The sequence below is a fragment of the Aphelocoma coerulescens genome, chromosome 6 (genome assembly GCF_041296385.1).
Source record: "Aphelocoma coerulescens isolate FSJ_1873_10779 chromosome 6, UR_Acoe_1.0, whole genome shotgun sequence".
NCBI lineage: Eukaryota > Metazoa > Chordata > Aves > Passeriformes > Corvidae > Aphelocoma > Aphelocoma coerulescens.
This window is the reverse complement of record NC_091020.1, coordinates 11,489,858-11,510,196: the sequence shown is the minus strand read 5'-3', so window position 1 is coordinate 11,510,196 and position 20,339 is coordinate 11,489,858. Positions and strand designations below refer to the sequence as shown.

Here is a 20,339-nt window from a genome sequence, read left to right as displayed (position 1 = left end):
TCCCTTAAAAAAAAACCCAAACAAACAAAAACACCAAAACAAACCCAATCCCCCATTTATTTAAATAACTGAATGCAGGAAATGAGAAGCAATCTTGATAATGTGACTGGTGAGTGGGTGACACGCTGGTGTGTATCTGCTTTCTCAGACATCAGAAGGGTGTGGGTGAGGGGAACTGTGTATTTACTATTAATTCTAGTATGCTTTTGGTTGTCAGCTTTGATGAATGGAGAATTAGCACACTAGAGAATTGCTAAGCTCACACCATTTGATTGCTCAACAGTTCCTTTCACTTCAGTGGGATTGCTGCTGTCTTTGTGAGCGGGCTTCATCCTGATCCAGGGGAAATAAGGATTTTCTGAAAGTCCAAGGGCTGGAGCAGGTGAAGAAAGTGTAGACAACATGAGGCAGCCTGTAAGAACACGTGTGGTGCTCTCCTGGGCCTTGCCTTCCTGCACACAAAAGTATTTTCGCAGTTAGCGAGGCACTGAAGACATTCGTTTTGCTCTATATATGAGGAAGGGAATGAAGGTGACAGAAGTGTTTCCATGTGTCAAGAGAGATCACAAGGGATGGAAAGGGAAGAGAAGGAGAGCGTGGAGGTTGGGAGCCAAGCTAGACGGCAGGGGAGCACTTCCCACCTGCCGGGCGGTGGCTGCCTCAGGTGGGAGCTATCACTTGCTAACTACACGGGTGTTAACAGCTCAGCCCTCCTTTCCCTTCTCTCCTGTCTTCTCAGTGTCTCTCCCTGGGCCGCCTGAAGACTCAAAATATTTTTATGTCTTTCCTTCACCTTCCGGCTCTCCAGGTAGGCTCGACTGCGCCTTGAATATTGCGCAGCATGTGCTGTCCCGGACATGCCGGTTCATGTTCCAAAAGCCCTGAGGGAGTAAGAGGCGCCGCTGAGGGCTACGCAGCGCTCCCTCAGCCGAGCTGAGGCGGGCTGGGCTGAGCCCCTTCCGCAGGGCCGGGGCGGGGGACGCGGCCACCTCGGCCACGGAGCGAATCCAAGATAACAAAGCCCTGGGCCTCGCCGAGGGGCCGCGCTCCCCCGGCTGCTGAGGCGCCCCAGGGCTGCGGGGGAGGGACCCTGACGGGCCGCCGCGGGGCGGGGGCCACTGGCGCCCGCAGCACCCCCCAGCCCCGGGGGTGCTTGGGGGGACGCCTGCCAGGGGGTCACAGCAGGCGAAGCCGGCGGGAATCGGGGAGTCCGGAGGCAGAGCTGGGCTTCCTGCACGCCCCTTTTGTGTAGAGCACGGCTGCGTGCGGGCGTGGCCGGGGACATTGCATTTCCGCGCTGCCTCGGCCCGGCGGGAGGGCGGCTCGGCACAAGGGCACGCCTGGCGCACCGGCCAAGCTGACGCGGGGAGGAGGGTCCGGGAGCGCTGCCGTGTCCATGGACTAGGCGAGGCAGCGGAGGGCCCCCCGCTTACGCCGACCGCCGCCTCGCCCTCCGCCCAACTCGGCGAAACTTAGCGAGCAGACTGCTGTCCCGGTGAGTCCCTGTCCGCCCCGGCCCGGGCATCCCATTCCCTCCGCCGCCTGCCCCGGGGCTCGCGCCGTCCGGAGCCCCCCTTCCTCTCCCCGTCCTGAAGCACCGGCGTTTCTACTCCCTCTCCTCGGAGCACGTCTGCTCCCTGCAGCATCCCCTGGGGGCTGGCGGCCACCGAGCCGGGCGGGGAGCAGCCCTCCGGCCGCCTAAGTTTCCCGACAGTGCGGGGCTATGGCGAGCCCCTGCTATTGTCCTTGTCCATTAAAGGAAGCCGTAGAGGCCGGGTGAGGCTTCCTCTGGGAGTTCATGCTAGCTTGTCTCGTTGAGGTGCCACGAGGGAGAAAAATTTAAAAAAAAAAATTAAATAAAAATAATAGAAAAAGGCCTTTCGGAGTGCTGCAGCTAGAGTTTGCCCGCTCTGTTCTCCGCCGTCGCCTCGGCTGCTGCCAGACCCTGACCTGAGCCCAGGATGTTCAGAGGGAGCAACGGCGCAGTGAGTGTAAGGATTGAGGCCCGTAATTTAATTTAAAAAATATTTTAACTGTAATTGCCTGTAGGCTGTGGTAGTGAGCGACCTCTCTGACACCCTTTCAGCCTCCTGCCGAAACAGGCCCGGCTGTGCAGCGCGGGGGTACCAGAGGTGATGCTCCGTGGTCAGTTCTGTTTTGGTTCTTGCTTTACCTTCTGTACGCTATGTGGACTTAGCGGTTTTATTTTGAGACATTCTGAATAAAAAAAAAAAGGAAATAAATAAACTCCCACAAAGAAACTTAATCCATGCTGTAAAAGAAGCTACTTGTTTGTTTTTTCCTTTCTTTACTAGGTCTTCCAAGGAGGTGGTGGTGAAGGTGGGAAGGATATTGTAAAATAACTGTCAGGACAAAATTCTTTCAGCACTGCTTTTTTATTTGGTTGGATTTTTGTTTGTTTGTTTCAGTGACAGAAGCCTTGTGACCTAGAACTCTGGATAAAATGGAAGGAAAGCAGTTCCTAGAGAATGGAAGCACAGGGTGTGTCTTGTTCATAAGTGCTCTCTGGTGAGATGATCCATCTCTTTTCTGGCTATCTCCAGCAGGGAGTAAGGCATCAGTACTGAGACACCTTATACTCGAAATAAATGTGTGAAATGCTTTGGTGTGGAAGGCTGAGGGTCTAGCACTACCTGCTTGACAGAAGAATTGTGTGCAGAGAGAACTGGTCAGGTGGGAATTCAAGTCTACTCATTGGTGTGAAGTAGGAATGAGCTGTGGTGCAAACTACTTTGCAGCTTTTGGTTTGTGTGGGTTTTGTTTTTTTCCTAAAGGAATTCAGGACACTTGTGTTGGTGGAATGGTGTTCTTTATCCTTTGGTTAATGACACTGGAAGAAAGTACTTGTAGGGTGTGATTTATAACCTTTTTGTTCTGTTCTTGGAGCATGGAATATAGTGTTGCCTGTCCTTAGAAGATTGTCTTGTTCAAGACTATAATGCCACTGAAAGAGGAATTTTTAGAATAGCTTCCCAAAAGTTTGGAAATACATTTATATTGAAAAAACAATGTGCAAGTAAGTTACACAGTTGGCATTTTGTTTTGTTTTTGTTGATCTTGTTCCCAGAAGGACTTGCTGAAGATGCAGTCTAGGTCTAAATCACAATCACGGAAAGCTGCTTTTCTGGGTGGTGTGTGATTTTTATTTATTTTTATTTTTTTCTCTTTTTTAGTGTAAGTTGGTCTGGTTATCATCTTTTGTGTTGAAGTGTTACCTCCAGTCATCAAATCAGAAGGAAACTCAAGTCTTAATTGAGTCTTGTTCTTGTTTCTGGACACAGGCTTTGCCTGACATTTAGTGTGTTGTAGAAAAACTAATCTTACTGTTTCCTGTTTAAAGCCTCTTTCCTGTCCTTCTGGCCTCCTTGTGGGGAGCAGGAGGGTGGCAGAAAAGAAGGAAAAAGTATGATCTTTTGCTAGGAGCAGTGTCTGTGCAGAGCCTTCACATAGGTAACATACCTAACAGGACTGTAAGGGGGTGTGTTCTGGGCTACCTTTTACTAGCATTAGACCTTGTAATACTTAATGAAAGGGTCATAAAAAGCCCTTGCTCTGAGCCCTAAGATGCTAATTTTAACTGGGATGCTTTCTTTGGTATTGAAGGTATAACTTTTTGCTCTTGGATGTAGCAAGAAAATTGTTGACATGGTGTCTTATGAATTTGGTCATATCTGGATGATGAATAAGTTTAAGCTGTATGCTTGCTTCTAATGAATAACTCAGGAATATTGATCCATTGGATTGCTTTTGAGGCTGATTTCTGCTTTTCTGAGAGGGTATTTTTAATTAGTTCATGAAGCGTTAGTGGGTGGCTACTAGTGTGCCATTACCTGTAAATGGGTGTTTGGTAAAAAAAGGAGGAATTTTTCTGCTGACAAACTGCTACAATTAATTCTCATAGTCTATCAAGTTTCTCATCGTGGTTTAGGTGTGGCACAGTTTGAGCACTGATTAGTGTGAATAATGAAACTCTTGTTTTAATTCCATTGTTTGTTCAGAATTCTCATTGGGGTGTGTGTGAGGGGAAGTGGAGTTCATGGAACTATTGTCAAAACTGTTCCACAGATCCTCTGTTTATGTACTTTTTTACTTTTACAAAAATTTTCACCTGGGTGGGGTATGGAAAAATGTGTGGATTTCAGACACACTTTACTTGGGGGCTCTCTGTGCTATGTTGCTCTGCACTTTGGCTTCCTGTGTCAAAACTTCCTGGTTTTGGGTAGGACAGACTTCTGTACTCTGTCACCTGTGGTGTGTTTCTAAGGCTAAGAGGGCTGCAGTTCACAAAATCCATGAACGTGCTGTGGTTCTCCTGTTGCTTTAAGCTGAAGTAGGTCAGATAAAGTAAATTAGACCCTCAAATAGTAAATGGTGCAGGCTGTTACTAGAGGGGAATTAAGCAGAGGTTATTTCTAGATGGCTTCTGATTGTACATCCGAACACATTGGTCATGTGTTTTCCTCTCTGGTACTGCCCAGTCCTGAAGTCTCTGGCTCTTCCAGAGCTGTGCTGTTGGTGGCTTGGGTGGAGGCACTGATGCTGCCTTCAGCCTGTGGTACAGTTTGGGCAGGAACAGGATCCTTCTCCTTGAACATTTGGCTCATGCTCAGACAAAAGCATCTCATAGAGGTTAAGCACAATGTCAGAGATAATCAGACTAAATCTTATCAAGATTAGGTATGTGTGGGTTTTAAAGAATAAAATAGTTTGGGTCCTTCCAAGAATACAGGAATCTGGATTTTGATTTAGCAATCTAAAAAGAAGGGGGATTGAAATGTCTAGGCTCTGATGACTTAATTTTAAATGCAGCCATAATTTAACTATGTAACTATGGCTGAATGTCATATTTGAAATTTTTCTGTGTTGTAAAACAACTTTATTCTGGATGAAATCTGCTTTCAGGTGGTCAGTGAACTGAAAAATCACTGTTGGGCAGATTCTTCTATTTTAGGAATGGCATAGGTGAGGATAATAGCAAAGTGCAGGTGTTGAGGGTCACCTGCAAAAGTGGTGATCCTTAAAAATTGACTGTATAAGGTATTGTGATGTTTGCAGTTGAAACCACTGCCTTGGATGGACAGGCTTTTGCTAACCTTTTTGACCAATCTGACATAAATCTTGGGATCAAAGCCCTCAGAGAGCAGTACCACTCTGCTTGATTATTCACATGTGAGTTCTGTTATCGCTTGTGCAGAAATCCTTTAACAAATATGCTGGCCACAACAGGAACTATATCCAAACCCAGGGCTCTTAGCTGGATTTAAAAATAAGTTTATTTTCCTTTCTGGTTCAAAGTGTGCCTCGGCCCCTGTTTGGCAGGGGGGACCAGCACTTGTTTTACTTCACTGTTTCCTGTCTTTCTTCAGCTCTTTGGGAGGAAAGCAACAGTGTTTTGTCCTTTTCATTGTAGCACTGCTTATGTATGATATGTGTGAGTGGAAGAATTTCTGTTCTTACCTAGGGTGACTGCTTACCTGTGTTTCTTCTGAGAGCTCTTTCTGTATCATTATCTTTAGAAGTCCATGTAAAGCTGAAAATCTTAGGCCTGTCTTCATCCTTAATCTGAACCTGTGTGGGAAAGGCAAGGGTGTAATAAACACAGGGCTCTGTTTCCCCTTGATCTTTGTAGTAAGCATTGCTGAATGTTGTCTTGGTATTGTAAAACAGCTTCTGTGGTACTATAAAAGATCTTCTCTGTTTTATGTTCCTGGGCTAGAGAACAGGCATTTATACCAAACTGATAAAGGTCTTCCATGTGAAGACCTGTCCTGAAACCCCCTGATGTAGCTGGGGCTCTATGGCACTAATTAGCTGAGGGACTTGATGAACTCCTGTGTGCACGTGGTTGTTTTATTTTGGCCTTCTCATTCTGTTTCAGGCAGGTTGTTGGTGTACAACCCCAAATATGTTCATGTGGCCCAATGGCCCTTTCCAGAAATCTCTTTTCCTCTTTTAACGGTTTTTGTTTCCTGCTCAAAGACTAAATAATTGATACTTGAGTCTCTCTGGATAGGAGTTTTCTCTAAATAATTGATGGTCTTGAAGGTAACAAGGTGTTTGAGTTGCTGCACTTGCAGCTACAGGATGAAACACAGTATTTGGAGGCGCCTGAATGCTGTGAATTTTAATATGTTACAAACCTCATTTGTTCAGCTTGGCAAGTGAGGTACTCTTGCTTTGGGGCATAAAATGGATGCTGAAATATGTTCACTGACATCTAGAAACTTCTGGAATAGAAAACAAAGGGAATAGCCTCAAGTAACTTGCATCTGAAGAAAGACCACCGGAGAGGTTGGACTTTGGTCTTTGTGACAGCAGCCTTCTGACTGCCAGAATATGGAGCTGATTCTTTTGATGCATGTTGCTTTTCCCTCAACAGTTTGTTAGTAGATGGTGCTCGGGGAAGTACTTCATGGTGTGAAATATGCCTGCAGTGGTATAGCTGTATCTAATAAAGGGTAAAAACAGCAAAGCTTTCTACCCTGCCCTGAGTACTAAGTTGCTTTAGTTTGGCTATGTGCAAGCCTGTGGAGCAGGAAGGTTCATCAGAAAAGTTGTCTGACTTGAAATTAATGGAAGGCAATTGGTGAGATGACTCTTGGAAAGTAATTGGTGAGCTGACTCTTGGAAGACAACAAGGAGGCTTTCTTTGCAAAGTGTCCAGCATGCTGAGGTTGCAAACGGTATTTTGGCAAAGTGGTCATAGCAGTGGTCTGCTCCTGCAAAACAGGAGGGTGTTCAACTGAAAGAGCTGTCCAGCTGGGGCGAGTGAGAAGGGAAGGTGTAGCTCAGCTCTGTGTTGTTTTCTCTGAGCTGTGGTGCTTGTGTAACTAGTCATACTGTACTGTCAGCCTGTTCAGATGGCGGTTTCCTGTGTTGTCACGTTTTTTCCATCAGGACGTATGTTTTTCGTTTTACTAAAGGCACAGATTAGGAAGTGTTTGTGTCTAAGCTCTGCACCTTCTAATTCTGCTGGTGTGTTAGTAATTAGCTGTTGCAGAGACTGAGGTCCGCGTTGGAAGGAGCACTGACTGTGTCCCTTCACAGCCTTTGTTGCCCTGATCTCTAAATGGCACAGTGTTGTTCTTGGCATCATCTTGAGAGGTGGAAAGCCTGTTTTTCCTCCTTCCCCAGGGGCGGATGCAGAGACTTTGGGCGAGACAGTCAAGGCTTTCTCACGACCTGCCAGAGCACTGGCTTTTGGGGGAAGGGCTGGAGCTGTTCAGGCACAGGCTTGTCCTGAAGCAGCATTGGTTTTTGCCTTTTTAATTTTTTTTTCTTGTGGTGTGGTAGCATGTACAGGGTGCTCTGCAAACCTACTTGCTATAACTCCTGAAGCATTAGCTTGTTCCTATGTACTTGGGCTGAGACATTTATTCTGCTTAAGAGCTGACAGTGGCTAGCATTGTGAGACATTGGTGAAGGCTGTTTTGTCACATCTTTAAGATTTGCTAGTGCTGCCTTAGAGGTTTATCTTCTCGTTGGGTTTTGCAAGTTTCACAAGTGTGTTTCTTTACCAGAAATGAGGTAAAGAGATGAATTACATGGTGGTTGAGCTGTCTACGTGGCCACAAAGAGCCATTTTCTCTTGTGGCTTGTAAGCTGGTGATTGTTGTCTTTAGCAAGTAAAATAAGGCTGTCCCGGTTGTGTTATGAATACATTTGCTGGAGGTGAAGGGCAGCAAAAGAAAGCTTTGAGAGTGTTGTCCCCAAACCCTACATGCCTTTCCCCAAAAAGAAGCATTCCCTGGTGCATCATTTGAAATGAGTGTTCCTCTGGTGTTGAAAGCATAGGCCCTATTAATTGGGGTGGGAGGGGACCAAAAAAAAAAAAAGGTTTTATGGATTGAACTCCACATCATGTTTCCATGACATGGAGTCAGCATTGTTTAAGCAGAACAGGTGATGACTGTAACTAGTGTTATATGATATTGCAGTCATTTCTTAGCAGGCTCATTACTGGAGATCAGATTTCAACACTGGAATTTAAATTTTTTTAACTAAGAAATACCTTGGTCTGGTTTAAAATGTTACAATAAATATCTGTTTTATTATATGTAATATATATGTTTACATATATAAATTCATTTTTAGGAATATTCAATGTGAAGGCTAAGAAATTTGATGTGGATGTAGACAGACTGCACACTATATCCAAAGCAAGGAACGTTTTTTAAGAAAACCAACCACAAAACCCGAAGCAAATTATATGCTCATCTCTTCTTTATTGCGTATTGCTATAATCACTCTTGGGTTTTTTTCTTAAAAAAAGAGAAAATGAAGATATATTCTTTTTGTTTGAAATGTAACTGGAGACTGAACAAGTGGCATTCCTGGAAGTGGAGGAAAGTCACAATATGTATAAAAGTTTAGGATGTTCTCTGAAGAAAGAGTATTTTTGTCAGCAAAGAAAGTTGGTGGCTTCCTGTCTTATTTTTATGATATGAAGTGGTATAGCAAATGGAGGGACCCATTTTGTGCTTGAAACCTTTTGGTCTGTATGGAGGTATGGGAGGGAACAGACAAAGTGCATGGAATAGGTTCTGTTACTGTTGGATTACTAGATAGAACTAAAATTATTCCCCAGACTGGAAGTTCTGGCTCCTCAGCTAAGATACTTACTTTGTAAGGGTTCCAAAACCTTCTGTTGGAAGGGAACAAAAAAATCAAATTACATGCTGCTTTTAAATTAAGACCTTGAGTTTTTCCTTGCAACTGTTGATGTTACAGAGAGTGGGTGTGTATCTGCTCTAATGAGAGGTAGCAGAAAGCAGTTGAGGAGTTTGGGTCAGCTCAGATTATTCTGGTTACTTGTTCCAACAGGTTTTGCACCCTGGGGTGAATAAATTCCTGCTCAGAATGACTAACTGGCTTCTATGTGTTTCCTAATACCTGAACTTTCTGTGCAGTAAAAGGAAAGTATGACTTGTGGCTTGTTGTGTATAGTGAATAAGTTGCAGCACAGGCAAGGTCCTATTCAGATGAAACTGCTCAATAGCTTTATTAAAGAAAATTTTCATGGACATGAAAGATTTTTCTAAACTTTTCTAAGATGTTAATGAGTCATATTTTCAACTGTAGTGATAATATCTAGTGTTGTTTTCACTGACCCTGGTGTAATCCCAACTGAATTTTAACTCCAGAAGTTTATCCAATAGTGCTTTTGAGGATAGGGTCAGTGAAGGCCCTACATCCTGTGCTTCTGCTGTTCTCTGCATTTCTTAAATATTAGTAAAGAGATGGATATCTTACACAAGGATCTGCCTCTCTTCTACTGTGTTCTTCTCATGTTTGGAAAATTGCTGGCTTTTAGATGAAGCTTACATTTCCTTTTCTGTTTCCTGTGCTATCTCTTGCTTTAAGTCAGAATATGGAGTATATGCTTTATTCACAGTCAGCTGTTTTGAGCAGATTTTCCTTGAACTAGGTAAGAGATCCTTGCATTTTAGTTGATACCTTTGTCAAGCACCTCTGTATTTTGAAGCAGAAAGTATCTGTTCAGTTACAACTTCAGTGAACCTGAGGTCAGTAAGGCAGAACTAGCATAAATGTACTAAAATTCTGTGGATGATTGAGTTGTGCCTCTTCTCAGTGTCAATAACTAAAAATATTTGCAGTTTGAATTTACATTGTCAAGACTTCCATTGTACAGTGTCATTGACTTGCATTCTGACTGGTTTGTATAAATGAAAATATGGAATCGCTGGAACTTGTTTTGTTCTGTGGATTTTTTTTTAAATATTAGTAATAGCTTTTTTTTTTTAGTAGGAATAAATACTTCCACACGTGGAAGCAAGGCCAGCCAGCTGTATCTTTTGTAGCTTCTGTATGAAGAACAGTGAAAAGTGAAGTTGGTAGAACTGCTGTTGTCCTCTGTTCCAGCTTTTGAGTTGCTGTGGGAGCAGTACTGAATTCTGCTTGCCTTTTTCAAGTCTTCCTTTAGTGTGGTTCTGTTAGTTTAGGAGATCAAATGGAGCTGAAAATACTCCATGAATCATAGTTTGAATAGCTCCTTGAATTACAGTTGTGCAATGTAGAGCCTTTATGCCAAAGGATTGGTGATGTTAGTCAAGTGGGTCGTTCAGAAGAGGTTCTTAATGACCATGTAGCTTATTCCTTAGAAGGTGGAGTGTCCACTTTGGGAATGTTACTGAGTTCAGAGCACTTACATTGTGTTTTGGATGCAACTCATCTGCATAGAAGTAGTGGCTTGGCCAAAAGCACAGCATAACTTGAGTGTGAGTTATAGAGACCTGGAGCGGAGCTCTTTTGAATTACTGCTTCCTTGTTTGGGGTTTGGAAACACTGGTGTATGTTTCTGACAAGTTTTCCTAAGTTGTAGTTTGTGCTGTAGTAGCAGAGCAAAGCCTGGTAACTGAAACATGAAACCCTTCCCAGTAGGTTGGGATTTGTTCTTCTCTGAGGGATTGTTTTTTAGTGCTCGCACTGGAGCGACTTCTGCTTGAAATATTCTTTGAGAACTTAGAGTCTTCAGCACAGTACAAAATAAGGGTCCCAAAAGATGATATCTTAAGAATTCTGTCTGGCTTTGGCCATGTTTTCCCTTGAATTCTGAGATTTGTTGCTTGCCATGATTTTTCTGGTGAAACAGGGATAACCTATTAATGATAATGTTTTTCATCATAAGTCTTTCAGGTTAAGAAAATACCCTTTTGTTGATTAATCCTCAGGTTTCTTCTAAGAATGAGCAGATATTTCTCTGCTCATCTTAACTGCAGCAGAACTAAATAAACTATACTTACATTCCTTAAGAGAAGCTTGTCTGTTCTTTCTGAGGCCCTAGTCTGAGTTCCTTGGAGACAAAATTGCAAAATCACAGGTGCTTGCTTGGAGTTCCTGAGTCATCAGCGGGACTACTCTGTTTCCATGAACAGATCAGCCTTTAAGAGCATCAAATCCTGTCAGGTTTTCTTGGCTTTTTGTTGTACCAGCTCAGCCCCTACAGGTGAAGATTTGATGGCTAACACCTAGATACTGTTCTGAACATTAGGACCCCTTTGGTGGTCAGCTCTGTCTAGGATGTGGGAAGAGCAGTCTATAGGTGCCTTTTAGTTCTTCCATTTTTAGAAGGTCCTAAGAATATCTCTGAATTATGCTTGGTCAGGGATAAGGCCGCATTTTACCTTCACAAAAACCACTAATGATTTGTGTACCTTCAAAGAATGGCAGTAGTTTTTAAGGGCACCATGTCTTGAATGAACAGATGCTTTTTCGTATAGATTTGGTGTTGATGGAGTAATGGAATTGAGTCATGTCAAAACAAGTCATAGACCAAAGTACATCTCTTGCTGTATTTTAAAAATTCTTGCTCCTCAGCATATTCTTCTTTGTTCATTTGCTTCACCAGCTCCATATGGACATGATGCTTTGTACTGATGAACAGTGGAGGAGCAGCCAACAGCTTGGCAAGTGAATTTTTTTTTCTCTTGCCTCGGTTGTGCCCCTGTTCCCCCAGCTTCATCTGTTTTGGCATGTTGGCTTCAGGTGTGGTGCTGGCATAGGCTGGCACCAGAGGGGTGCTGCGTTTTCACGAGCATGCTCAAGCTACCTCTGCTTTTGCTTTCCCATCCTTGTTCTCCTGCCACCTCCTGACTGCCCCCACACTGGCATTTGTACATGCTCTGGGAAGGTAGATTGGAAGGCTTAAAACTGTTTACTTCTTGGTGTGTGGTACAAGACTACAGATTTGCTACATGATTTGCTGTGTGGCTGTTTGCTCCACTGAGTAGGTTGATTAATGGTTGTGGATTTTAGGAGGGGCAGCAAAGGGGATCAGGACTCTGTATATGGTGGCAGTATTGGCTGAACTTGGAACTTCAGTCGGACTTAGGTCTGCTTTGTAAAGTAAATGCCTGTGGAGGATTAAAAGAATTTGTGCACCTAAATCTAGAAATTTATTTTGTTTCAGTTGTTCTAAACTTAACATCTTATACATGAGGATTTCTCTGCATACCCACATTAGATTAGTTAATAGACCACATCATCTGCTTTGTTAGAGTAAGGAATATACATTAGGAATACCACTGCTGTAGCACTTAGAAGGTAAGAGTGGAATTGTGGGTGTCGAAAACTTTGGAAACGGCAGTAGCCTCTTGATGAATGACTATATTTTTCCCCTCACTAAAGCTGTAAACACCAAGACAAAATTATATTCTACCAAAGCAGCAGTGCTCTGTATTTAATTTTTAGAAATTCTTGTTGCTGTGAGTGGGTGATAACTGTCAGCTGACACAATGTGACTTGCTTTGTCTGAAACACAGTAGAGAGCGTTATTAGTCTGTGCTGCCCACATACTGCTTTAATCTTCCAAGTGTTTTTAGTATTGCCTAACCATAGCTATGCAGCCTGTGCTGTGAATGAAGTGAATTACTGACATAGCAGATTTCAAGACTGGTAACAGATGCCTTCTGTGTTAGGAAACATGACTGCTTTTAATATAAACACGGGGAAGGTAGCTGTGTAGCCTTGAGTGGACTGCTTCATTTGTTTGTGGTGTTAGGGGGGAAAGAAAATCACATTACCTGCACTTCACATTTATTATGCCACTCCCATACCAGCCGTACAGTGTTCAGTGGTCTTTCAAGAACCACCAAAAGAATTCTGATGAGGGTAAGCACAGAGCAAGCCAAATCAGCTCTTAAGATAGGCAGATGTTTTGGAAGCTAATATCTGTCTGAGGAGCTGTTTGCTGGTACAGGACAGCTTCTTGCTAGTACTGGTAATACAGTCCCCCCCCCATCGTCTCCTGGCATTAAGTAGTGAGTATTTTGAAAGAAGTATTTTGCTTTTTCATTCTGTTAAAATACTGTGATACGTGTTGACTGGGGCATCTTAGCAGCTATTTGAAGTGTAGAGAAATGTCTTGCAAGCTGGTGGTCATAACAGGGAGGTAGGTGGGGAGTAGTGCTTATCAGTAAGGATATTTTTAATGCTCTTATTCCTGTGAATAGTTTGAGTGAAGCTGGGACTGAACAGTTGGATGTAAGTGCAGTGCCAGGGAGGGTAACCTAACAAAAAGTAAGTCTTCAGATGATGTGTATCCTTAAGGTCCTGTAAATGATGTGCTTGCTTTTTTGCCTCAGGTTATATTTTAGGCCTCTTTGTCTAGCAGAACCTCATTTTTATGAAATTTAATGATGGGCTAGCTAAATGCAGCCTGCTGTCTTCTCTTTTGTAGGTGTAGCAGCACCAAAAGCAATATTCCTTATCGGCATTTTGCAGTTGCTACTCCTGTCTTTTACCAGGTTCCTACTTTTCACAGGGAGGGAAGCAGAACAGTGATGGAGGCCTCAGTGTGTCTGCATCTGGAGAATATATTTGCACTGGCAGCCAGTGTATTGCTGTAAAATGGGATTACACTCATGCAAATGGAGTCTTGGACTCCACTCAGATTAGTGGGATTCTGCTCTTGTAGCCTCTCTTTCCTCTTTTCTCCAGGCACATCAGAATTACTGAGTTGTACAAGTGTGAGTATTGATTGTTGAAATATAAATTGCAATTTGGAGCTAGAAACTGAAATTAAGTTGGGAAAACCAAACTTTGTTCCTTCTCTTATATTCTCTCAGTTGTGGGCTTAGATAAGCAGGAGGATGGTGCTTAAGCAAGAGTTCTTTGCTAGGATTCCTCACAGTTATAAAGGTTGCTAAATTTTGTCTGTAATATTGGATGGGTTGAAAAGGTCAGTAACAAAGTTACAAAACTTATTTTGTGTGGTATGACTGGGCCACATGTAGGACGGTCCTTTCCAGTTATTGCCTATGCTGCCATAAAGTATGATTTCCTTTATTTTAACAAAAGTTAAATGTTTTTTGCTATAAATGAACTGTGTGCATTAGAAATTGTAAGGTGAAGGAAGAAAACTTGTTCTCAGTGTTTGGTTAAAATTATATGGAAATCAACATCTGAACTCTAGAAATACCAAGCTCAAGTATTAATTCACATTCTAGTCTGTATTGGATGGAATTCTCAAAGCTGACTTCTGTTTCTTCTTTAAGGTGGAGTGTTTTTTTATACTTTGGGGGAGATTCCTTTCTAGAAAAACAAAACCAACCAAACAACCCCAAAAAACCTAGTTTACCTTCTCATAGCTGTGCTTGTGGTGCAGTTCAGTTGTCTGTTCCATGGTCTGGATTTCAGACTTTACTGGGTAGGCTTGGTTTTTGCATGCTGTCTGTGTATGACCAGGGTGGCACTGTACTTTTTCTTAGTTAGGAGGTGTTTGAAAATTCTGTATTCTTGTTTCCTTGCCTTTGCAAACCTTTCACTGACATTGCCCTCAAGGAAGTGGAGGGTTGAAACGCTGCTTGTCTGTGTTAGGCAGCACTCAGCAGTCCAGAATGTGAGGGCTGTGCAAGTGCTCACTCCTGCTCTGAATTTAACAGCTTGTTCTCTGTCTTTCTTATGCATGGCATTTCTGCAGAGGTGGTTTAGTTACAATACTCTGAACAGCTGTAGTTCTCTGAAATACTTGAGCAAGAGTTGCAGTTGAACCTTATCCCTCTAGTGTGTGTAAGGAAGCAAAGCAAACTCCAACAGAGCAGATTGGTTTTAAATGGTGGGACTTCTGTTCTTGAATATAAAACCCCTTACAGGAGATGATCTGGTAAAGGAACACGCAAGTATGGAAGAGGCCGGGTACAGCTACCTATTGCATTTAGCAATCCACAGACACTGAGAGATTCCAGATAATCACTTTGGACGTCCTGCTAGCTGGATTGCTGGATGTGCAATCCACAGGGTTTGTGGATAAGTCCAAGCAGCCATCTGCAGAAGTAAAACGGTTTTGAAAGAGTGAGAAGGCAGATGAATGTCAACTTGCTGATGTAGATCTTCCTAGGCTAACTGTAATAGTGAGTTTCCTTTGTGGGTGTGCCCGCCCTGTTACAACATTATGGTGCTTAAAGATAGGATTATTAAGCAGCAAATACTGAAAGGAAGTGTAGGGTCAGTGGAAGTTTGAGCTGACTTTGAATAACTCTGGATGGCATATGGTACAGATTACTGTACTCCCTTTCTCAACAGAACAAGAGAGACCTAAAAAAACCCATTATTTTTGAAATCTTTGCTTAATCCCTGTCATTCTTTCTCTTCTGTGCAGACGCTGTGCTATAGAAGATGCACTATTACCGATATTCTAATGCAGAAGTCAGCTGTTGGTACAAATACTTGCTCTTCAGCTACAACATTGTCTTTTGGGTGAGTACAAAATGTAGAGACTGAAATAGTTTAGGCATAGCTCAGTTTTATTAACTTCATTACTCTGTTGAAGAGAGCAAGTTGAAATAGTTGCCTGAAAGCAGGAAACTGATGTATAGCATGCCCCAGATGTTTTGTAATTGAAGCAGCTTATCCTATGTGAGGAATTAATTATTATTGAAAATGTGAGGACTCAGTATCCATCTTATTTATGTTAAGTTGCTTCCCTGTTAAAAGAATATCCTCTTATAATGTTTCCTTTCAGATCATCTTTGATCTTTGTTGGGTGATGTAGCTATAAATACACTATGCAGAAGAAAAGAAAGGAGCTGCCTCAGGTGTGTCAACCACTGGCAGTACATGTCATGCTCTGTGGGCAGCTGAATTGTCTGATACAGTCTTGAAATACTTTGCTATGGACTAACCTGCCTATAGTATTTGTTTAGAATTGTGAATGTGAAAATGTACAACAACAGAAGTGTGGTTTTAGATGTGTATGATGGTTAAGGTTAATGGCACCTGCCTTGGAAAAGAAGGCTCTTTAAAGGTTAGTGCATAGTGTTGCACTAGAAAGAAGATGTCTGTGAGGGGAAGGTGAGGATGCAATTCAGATCAACTCAATAATTCCTTTTGGAGCTTTCAGGTCAAATGTTAAGAGTTTGCACCTGAAGTCATAGGAACTGCAGTCATGGAAAGGCATGGGTGGGCCTGGGTAAGTGTAGATACAGTGACTTGTCCAGTGCTAGCAGTATAGGTGCTGAAAACCACAGAACTTTTTGCTACTGTCAACACCTTGTTTACTAGTGCAATGTTCTAACATGATACTGCAGCATTAAGCCACAGGGGAGTTATCCTTGTGTGAATAGCAGGGCAGAAAAGATGTGTAGAAACTTTTATTCCAGTAAGGGTTAATTTGCTACAATATTGCATAGTGAAAGTGTTCATTAGGATGATATTTTCTGTGTTGCAATTGAGGATGCCTTCAACAGGTCAAAAATTGTGCTTACAAGCCACCAGCTCTGCAGTTCCTTTTCTTCTGTATTGTACAAATTCCCATGTACCTGTAGTGCAGTGTGGTGCATTGAGAAGTAATACTTGCCAGACTGTTCTGGTTCTCAGGGAAATCACGTCATAACTGGGTGGATGTTCTTCAGCAGTTCCTGGTGGGGTATGTGAGAAATTGACACTCTTGTTCATTAATATATTAAGATTCTTCTAGACTTCTGGGGTTTTTTTCTAGTGTCTCATGAAGTGGGGTCTATGACTGACTCTTTCTGAGCACCTTTAAAAAACTGAAAATTTTTGTCTTCACTGTAAGGGGAAGACAGTCAAGAACTTGCCTCTGCTTTTTCACAGGAATAAATTTTGTATCTTTTTTCTTCTCTGCAGTCATTACATTTTTTCACCTTTTTTTTACTGTATTCTCTTGAAATGAATGAGGAAGATCTAAAGGTTTTTCTGTTCTTTAAAGAAAAGCTTTAAAAGAGATGCCAAAAATTGAGAAGAATTCATAATACAATTTGTGTTTTTCAGCTGATCTGTTGGCTAGAGGAATTACCTTTCTGAAGAGGTACTTGTAGTCTTGGTAGCTTCCTCAACAAAGGGTCTGAGGCTTCTACTGATGCTATCAGGCTGACCTCGTCAATGATGTGCAGCTACAGCTCTTTTGATAAGAATTTTGGCACCTTTAGCTGTAGAACAAGCTATGTAAATGTTGAAGGTAGACATCTCTATAGGCAGCACATGAATCATTTAGCTGACACAAGGATTCAGGAGCCTCTGAAATCCTGCTGCCTGGGATGACTGCAAATTCACTATTTGTGAAACAGAATAAATTTTCTATGTGCCTTAAAGGAACTGAAGGACTACAAAACCAGAAGGGAAGATGTAACCATACCTCACAAGCAGCATTTAAGAAGGGAATGTTAATCTTGATTCACTTTCCTTGGGTTACAGGACAGGTGCTTGTGGGAACTTGTTTGTGAGCATTTGTTGGTGAGCCTGGCTGCTCTAGAGGTGTATGAGGGATGGATTTAGATAGATGTCAGAGAGCCTTTTGCCCATATAAGCTGTTAGAGCTCTCCTGGGCCTCAGCTCAGGACAGTTTATGCACAAGCCAGGTTATGTGCGTGTAAATAGTTGCATGTGTTCTTCTGTCCTACTTATTAAAGGTAAATGTTGACTTTCCCACTGTAGCTCTAAAAATAACATCAGTGACTGTATAAACTTTAAAGCATGTGGTGATGTAGTAATGCACAGAATTTTTAAACTTTTCAGTGAGTGGTTACTGCAGTTTGTGTCATGCTTCAAATACAGTTCACATAGGTTGGGATAAAACAAAATATTGAACTAAAAGAGGGCAAATGTGACTAATAATGGTGAGCTCAGTGCAATCAGCCTTTAGTAATTTGTAAATCTTCATTCTTTGGAAGTATTTCTTTTTTTCAGGTGAGTGACTTGGGAATAGAAAGTTCTGGCTTTTAGTTGTGCACTGCTGGCTTGTATTATCACTTCCCTATTCTTTTAAGAAAGAGAATGAAGGCTCTGCCTTCCTAGGCATGATTTTGATGTGCCATTACTTTATTTCCACCTTGCTTTTTAAGCATGCTCACAAGACTTAGCTTGTCTGAGTACACTCTTGTTAATGAGTGGTGATAAGGCAGTACTGCAGCTGTTAAGATAGCCCTGCAGAGAGCAAGATAAGAAGGCTGGACCTTTTTGTGTTTGAAAGCGTTTTGGTTTTTTTGGTCAAATAACTTCATTTGTCATGGTGTAATTTAAAGACTGCAGTAATGCCAAGTGAAGAGCTTGGTTTTGGCACCTTTCTGTTCTGAGTCATTCTGCAATTGAGTGAGCTCTTCTGTGAAAGCTCTGGTGCTTGCTGCTTTGCCTCCAGCTGAAAGGGTTTTTTTTGGGGTAGTCTGAGGATGGCACCTCATCCGGGACATGGCTTTTTCAGGGAAGTGAAGGATTGCATGTGTGCTGTGCCAAAGCCTTTTAGGTTACATATGAGCTCACTGTCTCCCACATGAATTGAGAGGAGAGGACAAAATAGCTTTTAGCTACTGTCTTCTGGATTTATCTTCTAAAAGTCTGTAGTTGTGTGACTCTTAAGGGTTATGGGAGACAAAACCTGAACTTGTTACTCATCCTATAGGAGATGTGGTGTTTTGCCCTGAACATGGGGATGAAGGGCAAAAATCCTCTCCTGTTCTGGAAAAGAATTCCGAGTTCATATCTTTGAAAAATAAGAGAAGACCCAGGTTAGCGTAAGATTTTCTTGGCTTTTGCAGAGGATGTTGTTTTCCAGGAACTTCTGAAAGAGCAAGGCTGCACCCGGAAGAGGAAAGAATGTACCACCAGGTGGTTTCCTGGCTCTGAGAGGAAGAGTCTGAAGAGACAAGGAGAGGAAGGAAGGGCTGCGGGCTGCTGATTGCTCCTGTGGGGGTGGAGCTGCAGTGTAGAATAAGATTATCCAGAGAGTGGGAAATGTATTCTCTGTAAGAGTATACAAAAACTGAGTGCAATTCCTATTGCTCCTGATCAGACCTAGGAGCAGACTGACCCACAATCAGTTGGTGTGCAAGGGTTGTCTTGCAAGAATTACTTAGCTGCTGCCTACATTTGAGAAACAAATTACCCCTGTTTTCTCAGTTGGTAGTGTGATTCTGACAGCATAGTCAAAGGAATCACAGGAATTCAAAGTGTGATTGGGAATGGATAAATGAATAATGCTTAAAAGTGGTGTCTTGGGCACAGTGTCACAGAGTTGGCATCAGTATTGTACATCTGAGCAGAGCCTACAGTTTGATGCAATATGTTAAAAAAGTGGATTTCTCAGTTCTAAAGCAGGAAATAACCAAATGCTGGTAAAAAGTGTTTTGATTTCCCGTTCAAAGGGACACAATTGAGCTGCTTTGTGTGTGTTTCCATCTAACCTTTCATGCAGGATATGGCTTAAATGACTCTCCAGCACAGCAGTGAATTGGGTAGTCCAGTTTGTTCATGTTTACACATCATTCAGATTGTGGTGAAAGCCAAATTTCAAAATGTGCGTTTTTGAAATGGCTGAGTAGCCTTCTCTCACCTCAGGAACACTTTTGGTTGTCCTTGCTTCTTTTCTGCTGCCTGTTGTCCCATTCGCTCAGCCATTTAGTTCAGTGAGCTGAAGAAGGTTAAAGCTTGGCCTTTAGTTTAGGCAGGATCAGTTCCCTGCTCTGCCTCGTAGCCATCACTTGGATGCCTCTGTGCAAGTGTGTTAGACAAGGTATTTTCCTGGTGCTAATTCTCTGTAGAACTCTGGGCATGCTCAGTCACACTAACTTTTGAGCTAGTTTGATCACCACGGTGTGTTTTACAATAGTTTTCAGTGAGATATTGTCAAGTCTTTAAAGCAAAAGGATTTCATTTCCCATTTCACTACTACTTTACTTTGTTGTAAATTGGTTTTTTTGGTAATTGCACCTGTCAATGTAGTGGCTGATGGCTTTGTTTCTTCTGCAAGTACATCATACTTTACTGGATTTTTGCTAAAGAAACTTAATGTATCTGGTTTGGTTGCTTCTAGCAAAAATTATGAATTGCTTGTCTTAGCTCAATTAAGTTTTAGATTTATCCTCATCTATTTAATGAGACTAAATTTATTTTTCTTCTGATAAACTCTATTTTACTTAGATAGTTTGCATAGATGCTTATGGAAATAATTTTGCAAAAATAGTATAGTTTCTTGAAACTGGACATTTTGTAAAAACATGAGAGCAAAGTTCGTGTTCAAAGGTGAGAATAATGCATGCTAGTGAAAAATCTACTTAATCAAAAATCCATTACAATTTAATTAAGAAGGAAATTATAATGAAAGGCAGACAGTCTGAAGAGGTCACCCTATTTACAAATTCAATAGCACAATATTAGCATTCTAGTACCCTTAATTTGTACACAGAGAGTGGAATATGTCTTCCCACTTATTATTTTTCACCCTGTTTTCTGTAGAAAAAGTTTCCAAAGATCCAGCTGTCTGTATAATTTACCTTGATTACTGCAAATTATACCAGCTGTCTTCATCTGTTACCCAGCATTCCCGGAGCATTTGGAATGAAAAGGAT

The 20,339-nt window shown here is 42.1% G+C and overlaps 1 protein-coding gene across 3 annotated transcripts in view; it reads left to right on the top strand.

Moving 5' to 3' along the window:
* Nucleotides 1-724: 724 nt before the first annotated feature.
* Nucleotides 725-20,339, top strand: part of TSPAN14 (tetraspanin 14) — a 35,342-nt gene continuing 15,727 nt past the window's right edge. For 2 of the 3 annotated variants that reach the window (XM_069019216.1, XM_069019213.1), the window contains exons 1-2: nt 725-808; nt 15,140-15,237. In XM_069019216.1, coding sequence (XP_068875317.1) covers nt 15,157-15,237 — 81 coding nt within the window. In that variant the 5' untranslated portion in view covers nt 725-808; nt 15,140-15,156. Of the gene's footprint in view, nt 809-1,184; nt 1,496-15,139; nt 15,238-20,339 lie in introns of those variants that run through there. The other variant, XM_069019214.1, reaches the window with a different exon arrangement.